The sequence below is a fragment of the Mustela putorius genome, unplaced genomic scaffold (assembly GCF_011764305.1).
Source record: "Mustela putorius furo isolate JIRA1106 unplaced genomic scaffold, ASM1176430v1.1 tig00003845_pilon_pilon_pilon, whole genome shotgun sequence".
In the NCBI taxonomy this organism is placed as follows: domain Eukaryota; kingdom Metazoa; phylum Chordata; class Mammalia; order Carnivora; family Mustelidae; genus Mustela; species Mustela putorius.
Window position 1 is genome coordinate 12,031,817 of NW_025421998.1, and position 21,522 is coordinate 12,053,338.

At 52.5% G+C, this 21,522-nt stretch overlaps 1 protein-coding gene across 2 annotated transcripts; it reads right to left on the reverse strand.

The window, feature by feature from the left end:
• Positions 1 to 1,161: 1,161 nt before the first annotated feature.
• CUNH7orf57 (chromosome unknown C7orf57 homolog) lies at positions 1,162 to 16,487 on the reverse strand. 2 transcript variants are annotated; one of them, XM_004739414.3, is made up of 8 exons: positions 16,358 to 16,487; positions 15,831 to 15,990; positions 11,877 to 12,062; positions 10,624 to 10,732; positions 7,858 to 8,014; positions 5,527 to 5,624; positions 4,144 to 4,310; positions 1,162 to 2,003 (listed from the first exon to the last, which is right to left on the reverse strand). In XM_004739414.3, the coding sequence occupies exons 2-8, from the start codon at positions 15,883 to 15,885 to the stop codon at positions 1,957 to 1,959; spliced, it is 819 nt and encodes a 272-aa protein (XP_004739471.2). In that variant the 5' UTR covers positions 15,886 to 15,990; positions 16,358 to 16,487; the 3' UTR covers positions 1,162 to 1,956. The 2 variants fall into 2 exon arrangements, with proteins under 2 accessions (XP_004739471.2, XP_004739472.1); XM_004739415.3 differs by having other exon boundaries at positions 4,144 to 4,358.
• Between the last annotated feature and the right edge of the window lie 5,035 nt (positions 16,488 to 21,522).

The window sequence follows — 21,522 nt, forward strand, 5'->3', positions numbered from 1 at the left end:
TCAGTGTTCCACACACCCTCCCACCTGACTGTTTGGCTCTGAGCGGTTACCTCACCTAGGAATTCTCCCCCAGTCCATCCAGGAATCCCGAAATTTCCTTTATTAACTGGTGCCCAGCCCATAGTGACCTTTGCCTCCTGGAAAATCACTCCACTGTTGGGGCCATGACGCCTGCCAGCCCCTGGCTTTCTGTAAGTCACTGGAGCCCACCTGAGCTCGATCTAGGTCTATCAGTTGGGAATGATACCCCCAACAAGTTTCTGTTGCGTATTAGTCTCTTAGGCTGTGATGTTTTTGCTACAGCAGCTCGAATGACTAAGATAGAGCTGTAAGGAGTAAAACAGAAGGATGTCTTGTGCCCTTTACCCCGTTTCCCCCAATGCGAACATTTTGCAGAACTAGAGTAGCAGAAGTTGACGGGGGCCTGGGTTCTTTACCAAAAGAACCCCCATGGTGCCCTATCCACGCGCCTACCCCTCATCCCCTAAACCCTAGCATCCACTCATTGGTCCTCAATTTCTAAAATGTGTCATTAAAATACACACACACACACACACACACACACAGAGTCTCTTACCTTTCCAAACTGGCTTTTACTATTCAACAGAATTCCCTGGACATTCGTCCACATAGATATAGTTTTGATTGTAGATATAAATATAGATAGAGAGAGAGAGAGAGAGAATCCGGAGTCGGTTCTGTGAAGACCGGTGAAAGGAAACATCATTCTGCATGGAGAGAGATGCCCAGCAGGGGGAGCTCTCACACCCCACCGCTGGTTATCATCACCCACCCAGTGGGAGGAGAGGCACTGGCACTGGCACCAGATGCTACTTTAGCTACTGGTTTGCTGCCCCAGTAGGAAGCAGGATTCCCCCTCCTTCAAGTGTTGGTAAGTGCATCCCAAGTTTATTCTGGGAGAGATGTTAAAATACCTGAGAACTTGGGGTGCCTGGGTGGCTCAGTCTGTTCAGTATTGACTCCTGGTTTCCACTTCAGTCAGGATCTCAGGGTCATGGGATCAAGCCCCGTGTTTGGGCTCTGCACTCAGTGGGGAGTCTGCTGGAGACTCTCTCTCTGTCCCTCCCCCTGTTCCTGCTCACTCTGTCTCTTTCTCTCCCTCTCTCTCAAAAAAAAAAAAAAAAAATGCTTGAGACATTATTTGGCTTTCTGAAAATCTTCCAGAAAAATTATTTTATTCATGAATTAAATGTACAAAATATAAAACTACACTGTCGTGCTAATTGCCTGCATATAAACAGTAGCAAAATTTACAAAATAAGAAAATTCAGTCTGATTATTTAAAAATTTTTGTTAAGACTACTAAATTAAATGTTAAAATTAAACATAGTTTTACCTAAATGATACAAAATAGTAAATGTGGAATGTTACAAATTTCAGTTTATGCAAAAAATATTAGCAAACATTTTAAACCAGCAAATGCTACCATGCTTCTACATTAAATGCTTACACCCTTAAGGCATAATAAATCAATCCTTTTCTTAGTATAAACTATGTCATAATATTCTGGAGTTAAATTTTTCTGAAATGGAAAAAAATTATTTCTACAAATATTGCAGGACCAAAGAAAGGAAAAGACTTTGGGTTTCTTCTAGGTAGAGTCTAAATGGTTGATTTGAATAGAAATGTCGCCAGCGGAAACTCGCACGGGAGTGGGTGAGGTCAGATGATGGTGGGCCGGGGAGGAAGTGGCTGATTCCAAGACACTGGAACATCCCAGGCCAGCGAGGTGTGCTGCTTCACATCCTGGAGAGATGCAGGAAGCAGCGCCCAACACTTGCACCGTCTCGACAGTGGTGTCAAGTTGGCTCTAAGAGCCGATCTCCTAAGAACCTATGTTCACCAAATAAAGCAGGAGCCTCAGAAACAGAGCCGGCATGCAGTTAGACCCATCCGCCATCAGAAGGAGATCCTGGGAGCGGAGCAGGTGGGGGTTTACTTGAGCTCTCCAGGCGTGGACGCCGATGGAGGTGGGGCTCCTCCTGTAACGCAAAGGGAAAAGATGGTTGATGGGGAAAGAGACGTGAAGATGACATTTTTTTACGAATTAAGAATTTTAACCTATTAATTTTAAGGAACGGAAAAGTGCCGGTGTCAGTCCTGATTTTTCAGGACTACTCCAGAAGTCTACATGAAAATGAAATGCAGGGTCCTACCTGCCTGCCCAGTGCTTACCTGGGAAACCTCCATCTCCACCCTGAGCGTGGCTAGACAAGGCGGGGGCCCTGACCACATTCTGCGCTCTGCCTACACCTGCTGGCAAGCTTCCCTACCCCTTAAGGATGCGCTGAGCGGGAGGGGGAGGGGGCGCTTCCCCAGCCCCAGGGGACAAGGCATGGCTACTGGCTCTGCACCAGGTCCTGGGCACCATCCTCCATATTGGCTCTTGCAAACTAGAAATCTGGGCCAGTGGCCACAGGCCAGCTTCCCAGATCACCAGAAACGTGGAGACAGGCAGCAAAACTTGCAGTGAGGGGAAGAAAGAAAAGCACAGTCCTGTATCTCAAGGAGGGAAACAGCAACCCACAGCCTGGCTGAGAAAGGGGCAGCCGGAAGGGGAAGGCAAGCTCTGGGTGGCTGTCGTCGTGGATCAAGTTAAAAGCCAAGACAGGGAGGAGAAGGAACAGGAAACAGAAGGGAAGAACATGTGGCCTCTGAGAAATCCCGGGGAGGGCGGGAGCCAGGAGCCTCCATGGGGACCCTCAGGTACCCAGAGCGTGGAAGCAGGTGCACCCAGCCCCGTGCAGATCCCACTGGGTTATGGGGCGCTGCTGCTTCCCCAGCCTTCCTGGCGCTCTCAGGTCATGCCGGTTTCGCTCATTTATTTATTTTCAAAGATTTCTTTATTTTAGAAAGAGAGAGAGCAAGGGAAGGGACAGAGGGAGAAGGAGAGAGAGAATGTCAGGCAGACTCCGCACTGAGCGTGGAGCTCAATTCAGGACTTGATCCCACAACCCTGAGATCACGACCAGAGTCGAAACCAAGACTCAGATGCTCAAGCGACTGAGCACAGCCACAGCGGGCTCGGCTGCGGCTGGAGCACATGCAGCTGGGGAAGAACATCTAGGGCCGCCCAGCACCTTCGGCTTCATATTTCACTATGTTCATCAACAATGGTGCGTGTGAGACACTTTTCATACTCAGATGCAGCCAGTTTCTCCGCAAACACTCACTCGGAGAAGGAGCATCTATAATATGGAACAAGCATGCGAGTTGTTCAGTTTAATAAAACAGAGTTGGTCCTAGAAGAATCATACTTTTAACAATTACTTACAATGACTAAAAGGCTGCATCACTTAAAACAAGAAGCCGCAGAACACAGCTAGTGTGGAAATGTTCACAAGTTCACTTCCTAGCGACACTGAGCATGACCTTGTCACACATCCAGCAGGACAGTGGAGACAGGACACGTCACTGACAGGGCAGCCAGGCCGCTGAGCGTGGGGTGGGCACTGAGCAGGTGCACAGGCACCGTTGCCCTCATGGGGGTCATTCGGGGGCTGGGCGGGACGGTGGGCAGAGACTCTGCTGACAGACGTCAACGTGCAGCACTCTGGACAGCTCCTTCCTCCTTAACCAAGGACATGAAGCCTGGAGAGAAAAAACTAGTTGCCTACAGACAAAAGGTCAATGATCACTGAGCCACGGAAAGTCAACACCAGGGTTGACGGGCTTTACAATGGATGTGGCCAAAAATAAGATTAAGTCTGCCTGTTACCAGGACCAGGAAAAATCAGAATGAATACAGGATTTGGACCACCTAATGACAGGGACACTTACTCCAAACTATTCAGAGTTTAATAACAAAACGTAAGGGACATGGGAGATGGAGGAATTTCAAGGGTGAACCGTGAGTTTTGGTTCCAGAAGTGCACGTGTGGGGCGAGGATCCTGTAGGTTTTGACAACTGAAAGAAAATGGAAGGGCACAGATATCATGACTTTTGCTGTTCCTGGGAATAAAGAGAAGCGTGAGACATATACGACCCTCCTGTGTGTCTGTGAGCACCACCCTTCTGTAGGATCTTCCATGGTCTTTAAATCACTCTGTGTGAAAGACCCAATGAGAAGAAATCTCAAGGAACAGAGGCCTCCGCAAACATGGGCTGCAGGGCGCGCTCACCTTGGACGTCCTCCGCGTCCCCGGGCACCTCCGGGTCCGGCTCCGACCCTGCATCCTGGCTCCCTTCAGGCTCTTGCGTGGATGGAGATGGGGGCACCGCCCTGGGAGTCTGCGGGCTCCTCTTCTCTGAGTCAGCTCGCTGTAGCCACTCATCCTTATAGCCATTGCTGATAAGTTTGGAAAAGTTTGTGGGTGAACTGGCTTTTTGACCAGGCCTCAAAAAGAGAGAAATGAATGTCAAACCTCCGCACAAAGGGTCATAATGGTCAAGGTCAGGTCTCAGTGGGCGTGTGGATAATGAGATGCGTTACTGCCCCTTAAACCATAACACAGATACTCCTCTCTCTATCTTGATTTCCCTCTCTCCATTTTTACAAGTCTATTTTATTCATTTATGTTTTGAAATCATCCCTGCACCCAAGGTGGGACTTGAACTCACAACCCCAAGATCAAGAGTCGCAGACAGAGCCATCTGGCACAGAAACATACTTCCAGTCAACTCTTGCTTAGTCATTTCTAAAACCTGTACCCATGACAGCCAATTAGAGGATGATGCCACGTTTCTCAGGGACATCACCCTCACAAACACCAGCCTCCCCCAGGGGCTAATCGATGCTTGGACTCTACCATTTCTTTACCAAACTGTCACTTTCTGCATCAGCTCTTCCTTGACCTTAAAGATGATGCACTGTGGGGGCGTCCAGTGGGCTCAGTCAGTGGAGCACATGACTCTTGATCTCAGGGTCAAGTTCGAGCCCGATGCTGGGTGTAGAGATGACTTCAATAAGTAAATTTTTGAAAGAAGGTTATCTGGGGCACCTGGGTGGCTCAGTCATTAAGCATCTGCCTTTGGCACAGGTCATGATCCTGGGTCTGGGGATGAGTCCCACATTGGGCTCCCTGCTCAGTGTGGAGTCTGCTTCTCCCTCTCCTTCTGCCCCTCCCCCTGCTTGTGCTCCCTCTCCAACCCCCTCTCAAAAAATAAATGGATAAGATCTTTTTTAAAAAATTTAAAAATAAAACTAAATAAATAAATGGCAAGCCTCAGTGAGGACAGGGTCCCTGGGGGGTGCCTTGGGTAGGACACGGGCTCATGGAGGCAAAGCAGCTGGTTGGAAAAGTTGGGCACCCACACGGTCCAGACATGGAGGAGGGCAGCTGCACTCCACAAGGGCCTGACAGATGCCAGGGGATGAGGCCAGTCCATGGGGATGTGACATCAAAGCCGTATCACTGAAAGGTGTTCCCAGGAAGTGGGCATCGTCAGGCCACCGACTGCCCAGTGCCTTGTTGTCATTACTGTCCCTTTGTCCTCTAGATGGAGGACCAAAGAGCCCAAACCCGAGCCTGCCCCAGACGCGTCGGCACTGCCCGTGCACTTACATGGGAGGAAAGGAGAGTTTGCCTCCTGCAGGGTCTCTGGGGCCGAGCGGGGTCCCCACTTTGCTCGGGTACTTTGAGTTAATGGCTGGGAGCCTCACCTGTGTGAAGAAACACACAGAACCATGGTTGCAGGACAGATGCTCAGACACTGAAGGAGGACAGTTCCAGAAAGGCAAGAGGACACACAGGATAGTACAATCCTGGGGTGAGGTCATGACTCCTCAGGCCAAAACCCCAGGAAAACACAGCTCAGCAAGCGTCCCATGTGACAGTCACACCTCAGCCAGGACCCACGATTCCACGGCAGCAGCTCAGCCTGGCTGTGAAGGGGCTGGGACCTTTGGGGGTGACGGAAGAGCTCAGTGCCTTCCTAGCTGTGGTGGCTACATGCTTATTGAACCCACAGAACAGTACCCGGGAAGAGTGTGGATTTCCTGCATCTCAATTACAGCATCACAAAATAGGGGGAAATGCTATAGGAAAACAAAAGAAAAACAACAAAAAGCAAAAAACAGAGCCTACAAAGGTACCGCCAGCATTTACAGGGGAGAAGGGGGCCTTTCAGAAAGGGAGACCTGCTCTAGCCCAATTACCCCAGAGGTAAGTGAGACCCCACAATGCTGGTCGCCCATGGGGAGCATTTTACCCTAAATATGCTCCTGGGTCTGCCATGTAGCAAGTTAGGGGCCACAGCCGGGAAAGCTCCATGTCCCAGCTCACTCCCTGAGGCCCAGTCATGGGGGGTCTGGGGTACAAGGGGCAGGACAGCCAGGCCCTCAAGAGAGGCTGGGGATGGACACCCATCAAATCCTAGCTTAATATGGCGCACACTTCCATCTACATTCAAGGTCACACTCTAGCTGTGCCAAAGGTCCAGTGGGACACAGGGAGAAAAAAAACACAAGAAGTCCCCTGGTTCCGTGCAGTCTGCTATGCACAGAAATGGGTGATGAAGATACATCTGGGCTCTCTAAGCCCCCTGACAGGGCGCCCATACCCCCAGCTGGCACCCCACACCTCCTTTCTGGAACCCAACTGTCCACCATGTTGGTCTGCCATGTTGGTGTCTTCAACCACAGCCCACAGGCACCCCGCCTCCTTAAGTATGGCGGCCCACACGGGCTTGCTTCCTGCCCTGGGTTCAGCCCCACATGGCTTTGGTCCATGGCTTGGAAACCCTACGGGATTTGGGGCCAGTACAGCATTTAGCATTTCAAGGTCCTCTAGATGCACACGGTGGCTGTGGTTAACTCCCAAAGATGTCCTTTATCAATCAACGGTGTAGCTGCTTGTGTATCACCAAGACATGGACCTGGTCCTAAAAACTGTCCGCTTCATTGATTGTGCAGCAGAGCAGAAGCCAGAACCATGGCCGGAGGGTGGGGGTGTTCTGAGGAGGACCAGACAGCCCATGGCAGACACCTGACATTCTATGCGGGGTTCAACTGCTTGAGTCCCCAAAGTCAGCAGTTCTCCTCAAATCAGGACATGGAGAAGCCAAGCCTGGGAGTCAGGCACAGATGGTCCAGGCCAGGAACCCCACTCTCCCTACCCCATGTACCGAGAATCAAGACCTTGGTGCTGGAGCATCGGTGGCCAGTGCTTGGTCCTGACAGTGGGGCTCCAGCCTGGGGGTCAGAAGGCCTCTGAATTGAGACACCCCAACCACAACGCCACAAACCAGAGATGGCCCTTGACTTTGTAGCTGCTCTTTTAATGTATAAATAAATAAACTCTTTAAAAAATAAAAATAAAAAAGAACTTAATTAAAAAAAAAAGAGCATTCCAGGAAAATCTTCACTTAACGACTTGAACACAATAGACACCTTTAGAGACTGGATACGAATAAATACAAAATGTCATTTTTATACACGCTAAATGGGAAGAGGCATGTCGAGGCCACCCAGACAAGCATTCGCTAATTAAAACTCACCTGGTACAAGGTAATCTTACCCCATAGAGTCAATATTCATAAAAAGAAAAAAAAATTACCATGGCCTCTTGTCTTTTAGTCAATTCAAATTTAAAATACAAAACGGAGGGCGAGCGGGGGTGGCTCAGTGGTTTGAGCGCCGATTCCTGCTTTCGGCTCAGGTCCTGATCTCAGCGTCCTGGGATCCAGCCCGTGTCAGGGTCCCGCTCAGCAGAGAGTCTGCCTGAGACTCTGTCTCTGCCCCTCCCCTCCCACACACGTTCCCTCTCTAAAATAAGTAAGTCTTTTAAACAAGGAAACACAGAGCTATCAGTGTTGTGGCGACAAGAGACCCAGTGTCAGCTTCTTCAGGGAGCGGCAAGCGCAATGACACAGCCCCGCGGGCGCCTGGCCCTCACCTTTTTCTTCTCTTTCTCACGGTCCTCGGCTTCCCTCTGCCAAACCGTTTTCACGTCGAAGTCGAAAGGCCCCCTCCTGGACTCATAGCTTCCGTTGCTCTGCTGGGGGTTAAACTCTTCGTAAACCATGTAATCGGGCATGGAGATGGTGGGGATCCTGCAGCGACAAGAGCTCTGACCTGAGGCCCCCCTCATCTCCCCCTCCTCCCCACCCGGCCACCCCTCCTTCACCCTTCTTCCCCTCCCTCCTCCCTCCTTCCCCTCCACCACTTCCCCCTCCTCCATCCTTCCTATTTTCCTCCCTGCTCCCCTCCCCCTCCCTCTCTGGGGTCACACAGCAAACACCACCCCTTTCCCTCCTCCCACACCAGCTCACGCAGACCATCCCTCCCGGTTCCACTGAAGGAATGACTAACGCTTCCAGGGCTACTTCCCAGAATCGGAGGCCAAGTCAGAGGTCACAAGGTGACATAATAAGCAAAATGAGAGCATCTTACATTAAGAATTCTTGAAGTAGATGAATTAGAAACTAATTATTTCTGTTACGGTATCATCTACTACTTTGTCCACTCAAACTCTCTAGACCCCCTTCAATATCTGCCATTTCACAACAATAATATCATTTTTCTGTTTGATGGTCATTTTTAAAAAGACCTTATTTATTTATATTGAGAGAGAGAGAGAGATGAGGTGGGGGGAGCACGCCAGCAGGGGAAGGGGCAGATGGAGAGAGAGAATCCCAAGCAGACTCTGCAATGATTGCAGAGCCCGACACGGGACTCGATCCGAGGACCCTGACCTGAGCTGAATCCAAGAGTCGGAAGCTCAACCGACTGAGCCCCCAGGCGCCCCCATGGTCGTTTGTAATGTAGTACTTAAACTCCCAGCCTGGTGTGCTGTCTCCACTGGCCAGCACTCAGGCCGGCTGGAGGCTGGGGGGTGGGACATGCACCTGCCAGCACTGTCCTCTGTCATCACCCCCCACACACTGCTGGGGGCTAAGGGCTAAGGGCTGGGACTTTATCCTGGCAGCAGTGAGGGGCATGGAGAGGGCAGGGACGGCAGCTGGGGGAGGAAAGGAGGGGAGAAAAGGGAGAATGGAGGGGAGGGCCGGTCCTCCAGGATGCATCGCCTGGCTGAGCCCGGGCTGCTCCGAGCAGGGGAATGGAGGGACACAGACAAAGTCAGCAGAGCACCAAGAAGTACAGAGAAAAAGGGGTTCCCGCTGCCCCTGACACAAAGGGAGGAAGGAGGCAGGCTGGAGGCCCCCAGGAAAGCTGGTACAGAGGGCAGGGAGCAGAGGGCAGAGGCTGGGAATGCAGGCTACAGACAGGACCCCAATTCCCAGGAAGAGAAGCCCACAGGTGTGGCACCCCCTGCTTCACTGCAGGGATGGCAGAGCGAGCCCTCCCATGTTTAGGGCTCTCTGCAGACAAGGAGAAGCCCCAGGGCCCAGAAGGGAGCGCTGGAATGTCCGAGAAAGGGACAATTTCCACTGCAGTTCCTGGGCTTCCAACCTTTCTCCTCTCTACCTCTCACCCCTACAGGCTGGGAATGCCATTAGGAAGCTTGGAAGATTGGCAAGGGCACACAGGATGGGAGGGACAGCCATGCTTCCTGCTTCCCCACCTGGGACGAGGACAGCCAGGAATACAGTGGCAGGGGCAGTGCACGTGGCCCAGGAGAAGGGAGGAGGACCTGCCTGCTACCCTCCCAGAACACCCCGTCCGTGGGCTCGGGCCCCAGCTAGAGCAGCTGCCCCCTGGGCTGCAGAAGGCCTCAAGGATGCTCAGTTTCCTCACAGCCACGGGACAGCTAGGTGCCCCCTTGGTCACGTGTCCAAACAAGGGACAGGTCACAGGATGGATGGACAGTGCAGAAACCCAGCCCCACCGGTCACTCCCTGGCAGTGGGGTCAGGCCCTCTCCTGCCTCCTTCTCTCTCCTCTCTGCTTTGCTCCAATCAGAGCTCAGCTGCGTTGGCCAAGGGTGAGCTTTAAATTACGGGGGACAGGAGCCCCCAAGATGAAAGTGCATGTGACCACAGGCAGAGCCTTCCAGGGACATGGGATGACAACTTAGGCCATCTGTACTCCTGTGTCCCAAGCCCCACAGGAAAGCCAAGGGAAGTGGTTTCTCCCAGAGCCTCCCAGTCCAAGAGAGGGGGCATGGAGGCTACAGTGTGCACGCCCACACACAGGAATTCTGTAGACACTGCAGACACTCTGGGGGACAGGGCTCCCCACAGCTCTGTGACCACCATGGGTTGGGACTGTCTGCATTTCTGGCCTCGCAGGGCACCAGCGTCCTTCAGTGTGAAGAACGCTTCACCAGCCACTGTCACCGGCCCTGGGAACAAGGCAAGGTCTGAAGCCGTGTCCCCTAAGCAGCCCCGGAGGTCCAGCCCTGGGACCCCTGCGCAGTCATCCATTTTGCGGCACCCTGACCCATTCCATCCTGGCTGCTGTACCACCTGGGGCTGTCATTTCACACTCTCAGTGCCCCTACTCAAGACCTGTTGGCTTAATGGGGCGCCTGGGGGGCTCAGTTCAGCATCTGCCTTCAGCTCGGGTCATGATCCCAGGGTCCTGGGATCGAGTCCTGTTTCTGGCTCCTTGCTCGGCAGGGAATCTGCTTCTCCCACTGCCTGCTGCCCCCACTGCTTATGCGCTCGCACTCTCTCTGACAAATAAATAAATAGAATCTCTAAAATGCAGAGCAGGCTAGTTTCCCTGTAACGACGAGGGAGGCAGCCCGTGATACTCACTGTCTCTGCTCGGCCGTGGGTGGCTTGCTGTGGTGGATGTACCAGTCTGGCAAGGAGTAGGCCACCGGGGAGCCTTTCCTGGTCCCGGGGACGAAGTGCTTCAACAAATCTCAAAGCCAAAAAGCCGCGGGGGTGAGCATGTCACACGAGTAGCAGGCAGCTTCCCATAAAGTTGCCAGAACAGCCGGAACCCCCAACCCTTTTCCCAGCCTCCCCAGAGGCTCACATCTGCTGCATTTCTCCCCCTCCCCTCCTTCATTAGTGTCATCACCATCACTGCTGTTTGGGGAGCAATTTGGAAGCCCCTCGCAGACCTGTGGCCTCCTCTGCCCCCATGAACTTGGGTGGAAGGTTCTGGAAGACTGGTGTTATATAATGACAGCACCCAGATCTGCACTGGGAAGTCAGTGCTGATGCCGTCCTGTCATCTAACTCGGAGGTCCCATCTAGATTTTTCCGGCTATCCCTGGAACTTTCTCTTACCCCGAGGCCGGGGAGTGGGAAAGAGGGTAGAGGAGCACTGCAGGTCCTGTCCTGGCCTGGCCTGACTTGGACGGATGCGGGATGGTGAGTTTTGGGTTCCTGAACATCCAAGCCTGGGTGTTGCAGGGCTGTTTCCCACCACCTGTGACAACCTCCTGGGGAAGTATGGTGGCCAGGAAACAGGACAGGAAAGGCGGTGACTCTTAGCATCCCTTACCACAGGGCCTGAGCCCTGCCCCTCACTAGCGATCTGTATGAGCTCAATAGGCAGCATGTTCTCAGCTAAACCGAAGACCGAGGTGGATGCTCACCAGCACCGCCGCTGAAACGCATCTGTGACCTTGGTGTTGAGATGCACCAACACACCGGGTAAGGGCTGTGATCATAAACCACAGGAGCCCACGCTCCAGCAGCTCGAGAACTGGTTTCCCCAGCAAGGCTACAGAACTGCAGGCAGAGGCTCTCTGGGGAGGTGGACTGCTTCTGGGGACCCTCTACACCTGGACCACCAGGATGGGGGCGGAGACTCTAACACAGGGTCGCTCGCAAGCCAATTCCGCAATTTCGGTCTTTTTAGTCTTTACCTTTAAAGAGGAGACATCCTACGGGCCACACCCACCCCAGGCTGTGGCCTGACCCTCAATGTCCACTGGCCTGGGGCAGAACTCAGAGACATTACAGGTATTTTCACATGGAACCATGAGGACCAAAACTAGCCAATAATCTTGGCCCACGCAGCGGAGACCCTGGGGCGCGCGTGGGCTGCTTACCGGGCCGGCCGCCTTGCTTCGCAAGCTTTACGTACTCGGAGTCTGTTTCTTTTACCCAGTACCTCCGGGGCCCAGGCAGGTGTCCATTGGGAGGCTCCTTCAGATCACTGAGGCCCGGGATCTGGGAGGCCGGTGGGACATCCACGGGCTTGTCAGACCGCTTCACGGGAAGGTGGTAATACCAGTCTAGAAAAGAGGTGGCCGAGGGCCAATTAATTACACCAAGTTCAGGTTGGCTTGCTGCACTGCCTACAACACAGCCACGCCATGGAGAGCATCTCAGCCTCCACAGGACATAAGCATAAGAGACATCACCACAGGACATTAGCACAGGAGAAACTCCCACGGCATGGCACATCAGCATGTGAGACATCACCACCCCCTTGGGAACACCTGCAGTGAGCTTGTAGGCACCAGTCTCCGGAGCCCACTGGCATGCCAGCTGTTGGTCCCGCCAGAAGGAAGAGTTCCTTATATGAGACCCTGTGTTCCTCTGCCCCAGGCTGCACCTCTGCTCCAAAGCAGTGGTACGAGGGCCTCCTCCAATGTGTCCCAATCCCCCTGTGTCTGTGCGTCCTGGGTCTCTCTCCTCCGGGGAACTGGGAGTAACCGGCATTTCTGGATATATTGGAGAGTGCACATTCTCGAAGAATCCTAAGACACAACACCACAGGTTAGCGTGGGGGGCATGGGACCAAGGCTGGGCCAGATCTGCTGAGCTCAGCAGATGAATGACGCTGAGACACATAGCCCAGGCCAGAAGTGGCACTGCCCAGATCTGACCCGGGCAGGAAGAGGCAGGCCGGCCCTCGGGGAAGCCTCCTCTGGGGACCTCCCTACGTGATGCCCCCACACCTCCATTGGCCCACCGCGCTGCTCCCAAGGCCTATGCCAGAGGCCACAGTGGGACCGAGTGAGAGGTCCCAAGAGCAAGGAGACCGAAGGAGGCCAAGACCTCAGCCTGGCAGCCAGGTGTAACAGAAAGCCACCGCAGGTCCCAGGCAGGGGACAAGGCTGAGTCTGGCTCCCCGGGAACGTCAAGTGAGTCCCACAGAGCAGCAGCATGATGAGCATAGACGGAAGGGGTGCCACTCCTGTGGGTGGGGGCCATGAGCAGGAGGAGGGGCAACATGGGAAGGAAGAAGGAAGGGAGAGGAAGGCAGCCTGCTGTCTGTCCTTCTTCCCCTCCTGCTCTGTGCCCCACGGACAGGGGGGCCACGGGCAGTGCAGTGAACATGGCATCAGCAGAGCCATGGAGCCCCGAAGTGGGCACAGGAGGTAGGGGCATCCAGGAAACAGCCCTACAGGCTGCTTTGGGAACACCTGCCCCTGCTGGGAGGGAGAGGTGAAAACAGAACCCCAGACCTGCAGTTATCGGTGCCCACTGTGATCCCACAGAAGAAAGAGATCGGGGACACGCAGACTTCTCTGAAGGCATTTTTAGGTGAAATTAACATTTACAGCAGTGGACTCTGATTAAAGCAGATCACCCTCCATCATGTGGTGGGCCTCATCAAATCAGTTGAAGGTCTTGCGAGAAAAAGACTGAGGTTCCCGGGGTAGGGGTGCAGTTCTGCCTCTAAGCAGCTTTTAGACTCCAAATGCAACATAAGCTCTTCTCTGGGCTCAGCCTCCAGCCACACGACTGTGTGAGCCGGGTCCTTAAAATAAACCTTTAGATAGATAGATGGTCCATAGACAGATGATAGATAGCCGATTAATGACAGAGAGATGCACTGTTGGATCCATTGATCTGGAGAACTCTAATACGGTAGGATCACAGGAAAACTGTGCTGAATAAATTAAATTATGTAGAGGGCCCCTGGCTGGCTCAGTTGGTTAAGTGTCTGACTCTTGGTTTCTGCTCAGGTCCTGATCTTGGGGTCCTGGGATCGAGCCCCGCATCTGGCTCTGCACTCAGCTCAGAGTTTGCTTGAAATTCTCTCTCTTTGCCCCTCCCTTTGCTCACTCTCTCTCTCAAATAAATAAACAAAATATTTTTAAAAAATTAATTTATGTAACACACAGGTATCTCATGAACATCTGTTCTCTAAAGGTAAAGCTTAAACAACCAGTTTCTACCTCTAACTAAAAACTGTGTTCACTGCCTGAAAACGAATATAATTAACATAACAAAATATTTGAATATCAAAGGACAGCAATTAGCTGAATCAACATCTTACTATTGAGAATGAAAAAAAGCATTAAGAAAGGTTTAAGAATGGAGCAGAAGCTCACAGGTAATTTAAGACTTAGGAGAAAGAACTAAGCAGCTTCCTACTCTCATCAAATATTTTCCCTTTTAGAGGGAAGGCATGCACTTCTTGCTTTATTTGTCCTCTGTGTTTTCATTACTAATTAATCCACAGAGAATGGTGTATCTTGCACTTCTCATTACTGGAAGCTTTGGGCAGGCACTGAGCTCTACTCCAGGCATTCATAACTGCATGCAAAGGAGTTCACACACAGGCATGCTTGCGCGCATGCACACACACACACACACACACACACACACACGCGGTGAAAGGAATGAGAACTGTCTGGTAGCTTCTATCACTTAGAAATTACTGGTACTTGTACAGCAATTACTACCAGTACTACTGTGATCAATTACCACCCGTGTAGATTTCTTTTTGTTTGTTTTATTTTTACCAGCAGTGCTGGGTATCATGTAGATTTCCTTTTTAAAGATCTGTGTATTTATTTGACAGAGAAAGAGAGAGCAGGGTGTTGGGTGGAGGAGCGGGGCAGGGAGAGTGAGAGAGAATGTCAAGCAGACTCCCGGCTGAACACAGGAGCAGGTGTAGGACTCGATCCCAGGACTTTGAGATCATGCCCCAAGCAGAAACCAGCAGCTGGAGGCTTAACCAAGTGAGCCACCCGGAACTCTAGTCCAAGGCAGTGTTTAATGCCCACTTACGCTGGAGCTCTGGTGGCTGATGGCCATTCTCCTGCCTTTGGACAGCTGCAGCCTTGCAAGGCCTGGACAGAGGAGCCCCCATGAGATGTGTGACCTTGGACAGCTTCCTAAAACTCTCTGTGCTTTAGTGCCCACGTCTAAAAACCGGGGTTAATGATACAATGTCGAGTTGTTTTGAGGTTAAATGTTAGTGTACAGAAGTGCCTGGCCCTTGTCAGTGTCCTCTGATGTCCTGTATACAGAAGAGTCCACTAAGGCTGGGGGAAGTCACAAAGAGGCTGAGAGCCCACAGTGGAGAAGGAGACCCGGTCAGCTGCCCCACCCCCACCCACTACACACCCAGCCCCCAGCACACCCACGGTGTCACCAATGGCAATGACAGAGCTCTGGACTAGGTCACCAGCTCCTTTAGGAATGAGAAGGCCACTTCTGAGCAGATGCGGGCACTGCAGGTGCCCACCAGCTCCCACCCCGAGGCTCCCCGGAGGGCACCTGAGCCCCCCTTCTCCAGCCTTTCTTTCCACCTTTCCAAGAAGGGGAGGAATCAAGACAAGAGGCACAGACAGACCACAGCACCCAGCTCTCCTTCCCTCCCTTCTGCCCAGCTGGCCCCCAGAACCCTCCACCCAATCCTTCTCTGCGCCCAGCCACGAAAATCCCAAGACGTGGTTAACTGGGCGGGGGCATAAATCACCAGCAGAAGAGAGTTCACGAGATGCTCTGGGATGCAGAGCATCCAGGAAATGGGATGTAAATGGAAGTGCTTACATTCCCGGAGACAGTTGAGGCTCACCCCGGGTCCGACCATCACAGGACGGAGACCCTCCACCCTCCACCAGCGGAGGCAACAGTAGGAGGCCGGCGTTCTTGCGGGGAACATGGAGACTAGCTGGGTTCTGGGTGCCCCTCCCACTTTACTCTCCCTGTTTCCCTTTAAGCTGCTTTGACCCTGAGGCGCAGGAGCAGCACTACCTGCGGGCCCCTGCCCCGGAGCAGAGCGGGGCTCAGCGGGGCGGAGGCTGCGGGTCACTCACCGCAGGGGGCGTGGCGGCCGGCCGCGCCCTGCAACTCCTTGCTCGTGTTCCTCATGCCGGGGGCGCCACGCGGACCGGGTGCTGTCGGGTGGGCCGGGGACGCCACGGGGCCACGCAGCCGAGGATAAGTGCCGGGACCTCCTGTCCAGGCCTCCTCCACCTGCAGGCGCGCAGGCGTCCCGTCGTTCAGCAAGAGCGTCCCCGACCGCGCGGGATCGCAGCCGGGCGCGTGCGAGCTGGTGTGCGGCGGGGCACGGGGGGCGCACGCTCGCCAGTGCACAGACGGGGCACGACACGCGCGCACGCTGCGGGGCAGCGGAGTCCGCGGGGACACAGCGGGGACGCCTGCACCCGGTATACCGCGGGCGCCCGTCCACACCAGGTCCACCGCAGGGGCACGTCCACGCGGGATCACGGCGGGGCGCGGGGGCCCCTCCGGGTCCGTGGTGACAGATGGCCCCGCCCTCCCCCTCGGCCCCGCCCCCTGCCGCCCGCTGGCGCCCCCTGCCGCCCCCTGCCCAGCTCACCCGCCCGCCGAGGGTCTCCGTTGAGTGCGACCCGCACGGCCCGAGAAGACTTCACTCGCCGCGGCTAGGGCCCAAGCCCACCTCGCACTCCCAGTGGATGCGGAAACGCCGCAGCCTGCGTCGCCCGGGCAACGGCCGTCCAGTGGGCGGGGCGGGAGCGCCCCCAGCCAGTTGGGAAAGCTTGCGGGGAAGCGGCAGACCAATCACAGAGCCAGGGGCGGAGCGATAGCACCCGTCAACGGCAGGGGGCGGGGCGGGGCGGGGCAGGGGCCTGGCCCGCGCGATCGGCGGGGCGGGGCCGGCCTCGGGCTCCCTCGGGTGCTCCACCCCGGGGAGTTTCCACAAAGGACAACAAATTAGATGGCTTGGCCTGTCCGTCTCCCGTTTAATTCATGCATTTTTTAAAGAGGACGAATGGGGGCTCCCGACTCTCGGGGAGGAGCCTGAGGCTCGGTGTGGGTGGCGAGCTTGAGCCCCACACCGGGTGTCCGAGGTTACTAAAAAAAAAAGAAAAAAGAAAAAAAAATCTTGAGAATAAATCAACTTTGAAAATAGACAGAGGAGGTAGCACAGCCAAAGCGGGTCTGCCAACGATGTCCGGCGGTGGACCGGTCCCGCAAAGGGCCTCCTCAGACCCTGCGCTCTCGGGGTGTTTCCGGGATCGCGAACGGACAGACGCGGCTGCGAGGGTTTCCGGGGAGCGCCTGACTCCGGGCGGACCCGGCCTGCACGGGAGCGGCGCCCAGACGTCCCCCGACACCGGGCGCGACCCTCCTTACACCCGCGGTCCTCGCTCCGAAACTGGGTGCCTCTGGCTCCGATCCCAGCCCCGAGGACCGCTCGGTCCCCCGGGAGACAGGGGCCGCTTCTGGAGCTGGAAAGCAGAGTTGGCAGTCTCGGGTCGAGTAAGAATCTGGGTAGGGCCCGAGAAGGACGAGCAGATCTCGTTTCTCACCCTTCCGCACGGAGGACTCGGTGCCCTAACAGTCCCCAGCGCTTAGAGGGATCCAGATGTCCAAACACCCAATCCCACTGCACGTTATGTGATTTTATTTGCAGATGTTTGGATGAAATGTAGATCGCACCTACATCTTTTTTCAAAATATATATTTTTTAATTTATTCATTTGAGAGAGACAGAGCAAGCGAGTGCATGAGCAGGGGGAGAGGCAGAGAGAGGGAGAAGCAGCCTCCCCAGTGAGCAGGGAGCCGCACATGGGGCTCCATCCCAGGACCCTGAGAGCAGTGACCTGAGTCGAAGGCAGACGCTTCACTGACTGAGCCACCCAGGTGCCCTTCCTACACATATCTTATCTGCCTATCTATACATTGATATCCTTATTTATTACATATATCCCATTATATATGATTTTATATACTCTATATCATGTATACAGACATCTTATTCTACATACATCTTATGTAGAGAGCTCCTGCTCAGCAGCATTTTGAGAAAAGGAAAAAAATGCATTTGAGTACAAACTCTGATTTCTCAAAGCCCTTGAACCTGTCCTATTTTTCCTCTCTCCTAGTTTACCCCTGTGATTGACTGAAGCTGTTTATTTCGACTCCCAGGACACAGGTTCACTTCTGCTTTTGCCCATCCTTGTTATGTATCCAACCCAGAGCAGCTAAAAGGTCTGGACAATTCCCTTCCCTAGACATCCTGCCCCGGGACTCCATCTGTCCCCTCTCCATCAGGGGTCATGCTCAGGTCATGAACTCAGGGTCCTGGGATCCAGCCCTAGGTCAGGCTCCATGCCCAGCTTGGAGTCTCCTTGGAAATCTCTCCCTCTCCTTCTGCATCCCCCCCCCAAAAGATAAATAAATATATTTTTAAAATAATATAAAATGATTTAATGACAAGCTCTTCCTTTGTGACAAAGATTTCAGTATCTCAATATTACATAGCAGTTTGGGCTTTCAGTCTAGTTGGGAAAACAAGACCATCCTCTCTGCCGCCACAGAGGGACACAGGATTACCTTGCGTCCCCATCAACACCTCCTACTGTGCCCTGTAGTATGTGTTAAAGTGATAATGGCCCGCTCTTTCTTTCTTTCTTTTATCGATAGACAAATTTCACATTTTAAAATGGATTTAAGCAAGACCCCTTGCTCAAGATTGAGATGAAACAGGAAAAATTTTGGAAAAGTAACAGAGTGAACACAAAATATACTTAAGGGACAGAGGGTTTAGATCAGTTCAATTAAATCCCTGTAATGCAATAATTTCTATACAAGGCCAAGGTAATTGTATTGTTTGGGAGAAATACAAAGTCAAAACTTATATTTGAGAAATAATAATCCATGATTTATTATTGTAAGTTTATTGTTATACACTCTATCAGAAACCACTGCTTAGAACAGAGTTGTAGGATTTTTGTTTTATATACCAAAATGTGATGCGTTGTTTTTAAAGATTTTATTTATTTATCTGACAGAGAGAGAGAGAGCAGGGGGAAAAGCAGAGGCAGAGGGAAAAGCAGACTCCCCACTGAGCAGGGAGCCCAATGCGGGACTCCATCTCAGGACTCCGAGATCATGACCTGAGCTGAAAGTAGACACCTAACCAACTGAGCCACCTAGGCGCCCTGAGATGATGATTATATATATATATATATTATATATAATATATATAATATATATATTATATATATATAGTATTCTGCTGCCTTTCTTCATTCCTAGAGGTAGAATGGGTCCTGGTCATTTTTTTAAAAATACATCAGTCTGCCTTCTTTGCATGCAAGCTTTTCGAGGGACCTGCCTGGTAGGTAGTTCCCAGTTGGGAAGGGTCATAACTGAGGATGAGAAGGATAATGTCATCCATGAAGATGACAGTGAAGACGGCTATAGATGGGAGAGGTGTGTCCCCCCCACACCCCCATCCCCAGTGCATAGGTTGAAGTCTAACCCCCAGTGTAATGGTATTTGGAGGTGGGGCCCATGGGAGGAGATTGGGTCATGATGGGATTAGTGCCCTTATGAAAGAGCCCCACAGAGGCACTTGTCCCTTTCCCTCTGTGAGGACACAGCCGGAAGGCCATCTGTGAACCAGGAGTGAGCCCTCGCCAGACACCGATTCTGCCAGCACCCGGATCTCCGACTCCCAGCTCCAGACTGCGAGAAATGAATTTCTCTTGCTCACAAGCCCACCCTGTCTGTAGTTCTTGGTAAAGCATCCCCTGAACAGATTACAACAGGAATGGGTACCGGAAGTGGGGTGTTGCTATAACAAATATGTGAAAATGTGGAAGCGGCATTGGATGTGGGTAGCAGGTAGAGGCTGGAGCAGTTCTAAGGAACTAGAAACAGACCACATTGCCGTGCACAGACAACCCAGGACGATTCTGGCAACAGCTCAGGAAGCAAAGAGGGGTTCCAGAGAAAGCCTTGTTCCAGAGAAAGGGGTTCCAGAGAAAGCCTGGGGAAGGCCAGCGTACTCACAGACAGACTATCAGTACACTGGCAAAGGCCATGGTGACAAGGTCCTGGATGGAAATGGGGAGCACCTTACAGGACACGGGCAAAGGCCACCCCAGCTAAAAAGTGGCAAAGATCCTGGCTGCATTGTGTTTGTGACCTGGTGTTTTAGGAAAGGTGGGCTTGAGAGTCATGACCTTGAATACTCAGCTGCAACTATTTCCAAGCAAAGTGTTGAAGACACAGCCTGACTCCTCCTGACTGCTTGCCGGAAAATGCGAGAAAAGAGGCAGGTTGCACTGGAGTCTTGCAGTGACCCAGCCCAGGACATACTTCTCTTGTTCCTGGCTCTGCCGGGAAGAGGTGATCACGGGGCTGGGAAGGCCCTGCAGAGGAAGGGTCTCAAAGTACTGGTGGGCGGGGGGGTGTTGCACAGCGGGGAAGGGAATCATTAGTAAAGATGGTGTCGATCAGAATTAGAATTAGAAGACAGGAATTAGAAGACACGAAACACAATTGCAGGTAGGAGGCCGAGTGGTCCTTGTCACAACATTGCTGTTAAAAAATGGTTTGATAAGGATGTCATTTTGGAGGGATGCCTGGGTGGCTCAATTGGTTAAGTGTGACTCTTGATCTCAGCTCAGGTCAGTCGTGAGATCGAGCCCAGCGTGGCGCTCTATGCTCAGCATGGAGTTGGCTCCGATTCTCTCTCCCTCTGCCCCTCCCCCAATCACTCTAAATAAATAAATTTAAAAACAAATAAATTTAAAAAAATTTTTAATGCTCACTGAGATGCCTGGGTGGCTCAGACCATTAAGAGTCTGACTTTGGCTCAGGTCATGATCTCAGGGTCCTGGGATCCAGTCCCACATCTGACTTCTTGCTCAGCGGGGAGCCTGCTTCTCCCTCTTCCTCTGCTGCTCCCCCTATTTGCATGCTCTCTCTCTCTCTCTCTCTGACAAATAAATAAATAACATCTTTTAAAAAATAAAAAACAATAACAAATGTAAAATCCTCCCGTCAGTATGGGACAGGTTGGATGGACTTTGGCGCTCAGAAAACTGCCTGCAGCCGTGAAACACTGGGGAAGGTCACCTCCAAGTGAGTTGGGAAGACTTAAATATAGACATTTTAAAGGAAGAAATGCAAAATGCAGAACATGGGTTACGGTCAGCTCACAATTCCACAGTGTGAAGCAATGCATGTATCTATAGATACACACATACACAGGTATTTGTTCCTAATCACATTTTACATAAATATGTCATTGTATGCACATTCATATCCTTGAACAAAAACAAGAAAGTTTGAGGAAGGACAGCCCGCAGCGGGGGTCAGAGCATGGCAGAGAGATAGCCTGTCCCTCTGCTGCATTCTGTCCCTGTTGAGCTTGGGACAGCAAGGCAGAGAAGGAGACATGCTGGGATTTCTTGGGAGGAAATCCCAAGACCTCACAGGGTCAAAGAGTAGATCAACGAACTGTAAAGTAGCACTTATGAACCACCCTGAAACCAGCGTAGATAAAAAAGAGGGAAATAAAACATGAAAATCCTAACTATGACAGGGCTGTGAGCTGTGGGGAGAGTGGAGCCAAAGGAATTCACAGTGTCGCTAAGTGAGCATCACCAGAAACCAGAGGGACTGCAGAGAAGCAGCATTTGAAGAGCGGATGGGGGAGAAATATTCCAGAAATGAGGCGATCCACGAGCACCCACATGGACCTTTAAAGTAGCCGCATCTATC

Coding starts and splice junctions, on each gene's coding strand:
- CUNH7orf57 (XM_004739415.3), bottom strand. CDS start 15,885: ATGAGGAACACGAGCAAGGAGTTGCAGGGCGCGGCCGGCCGCCACGCC. Junction 12,063..15,830: donor CGGCCGCCACGCCCCCTGCG/GTGAGTGACCCG, acceptor CCTCTTTTCTAG/ACTGGTATTACCACCTTCCC. Junction 4,359..5,526: donor AAACTCTCCTTTCCTCCCAT/GTAAGTGCACGG, acceptor TCTCTTTTTGAG/GCCTGGTCAAAAAGCCAGTT.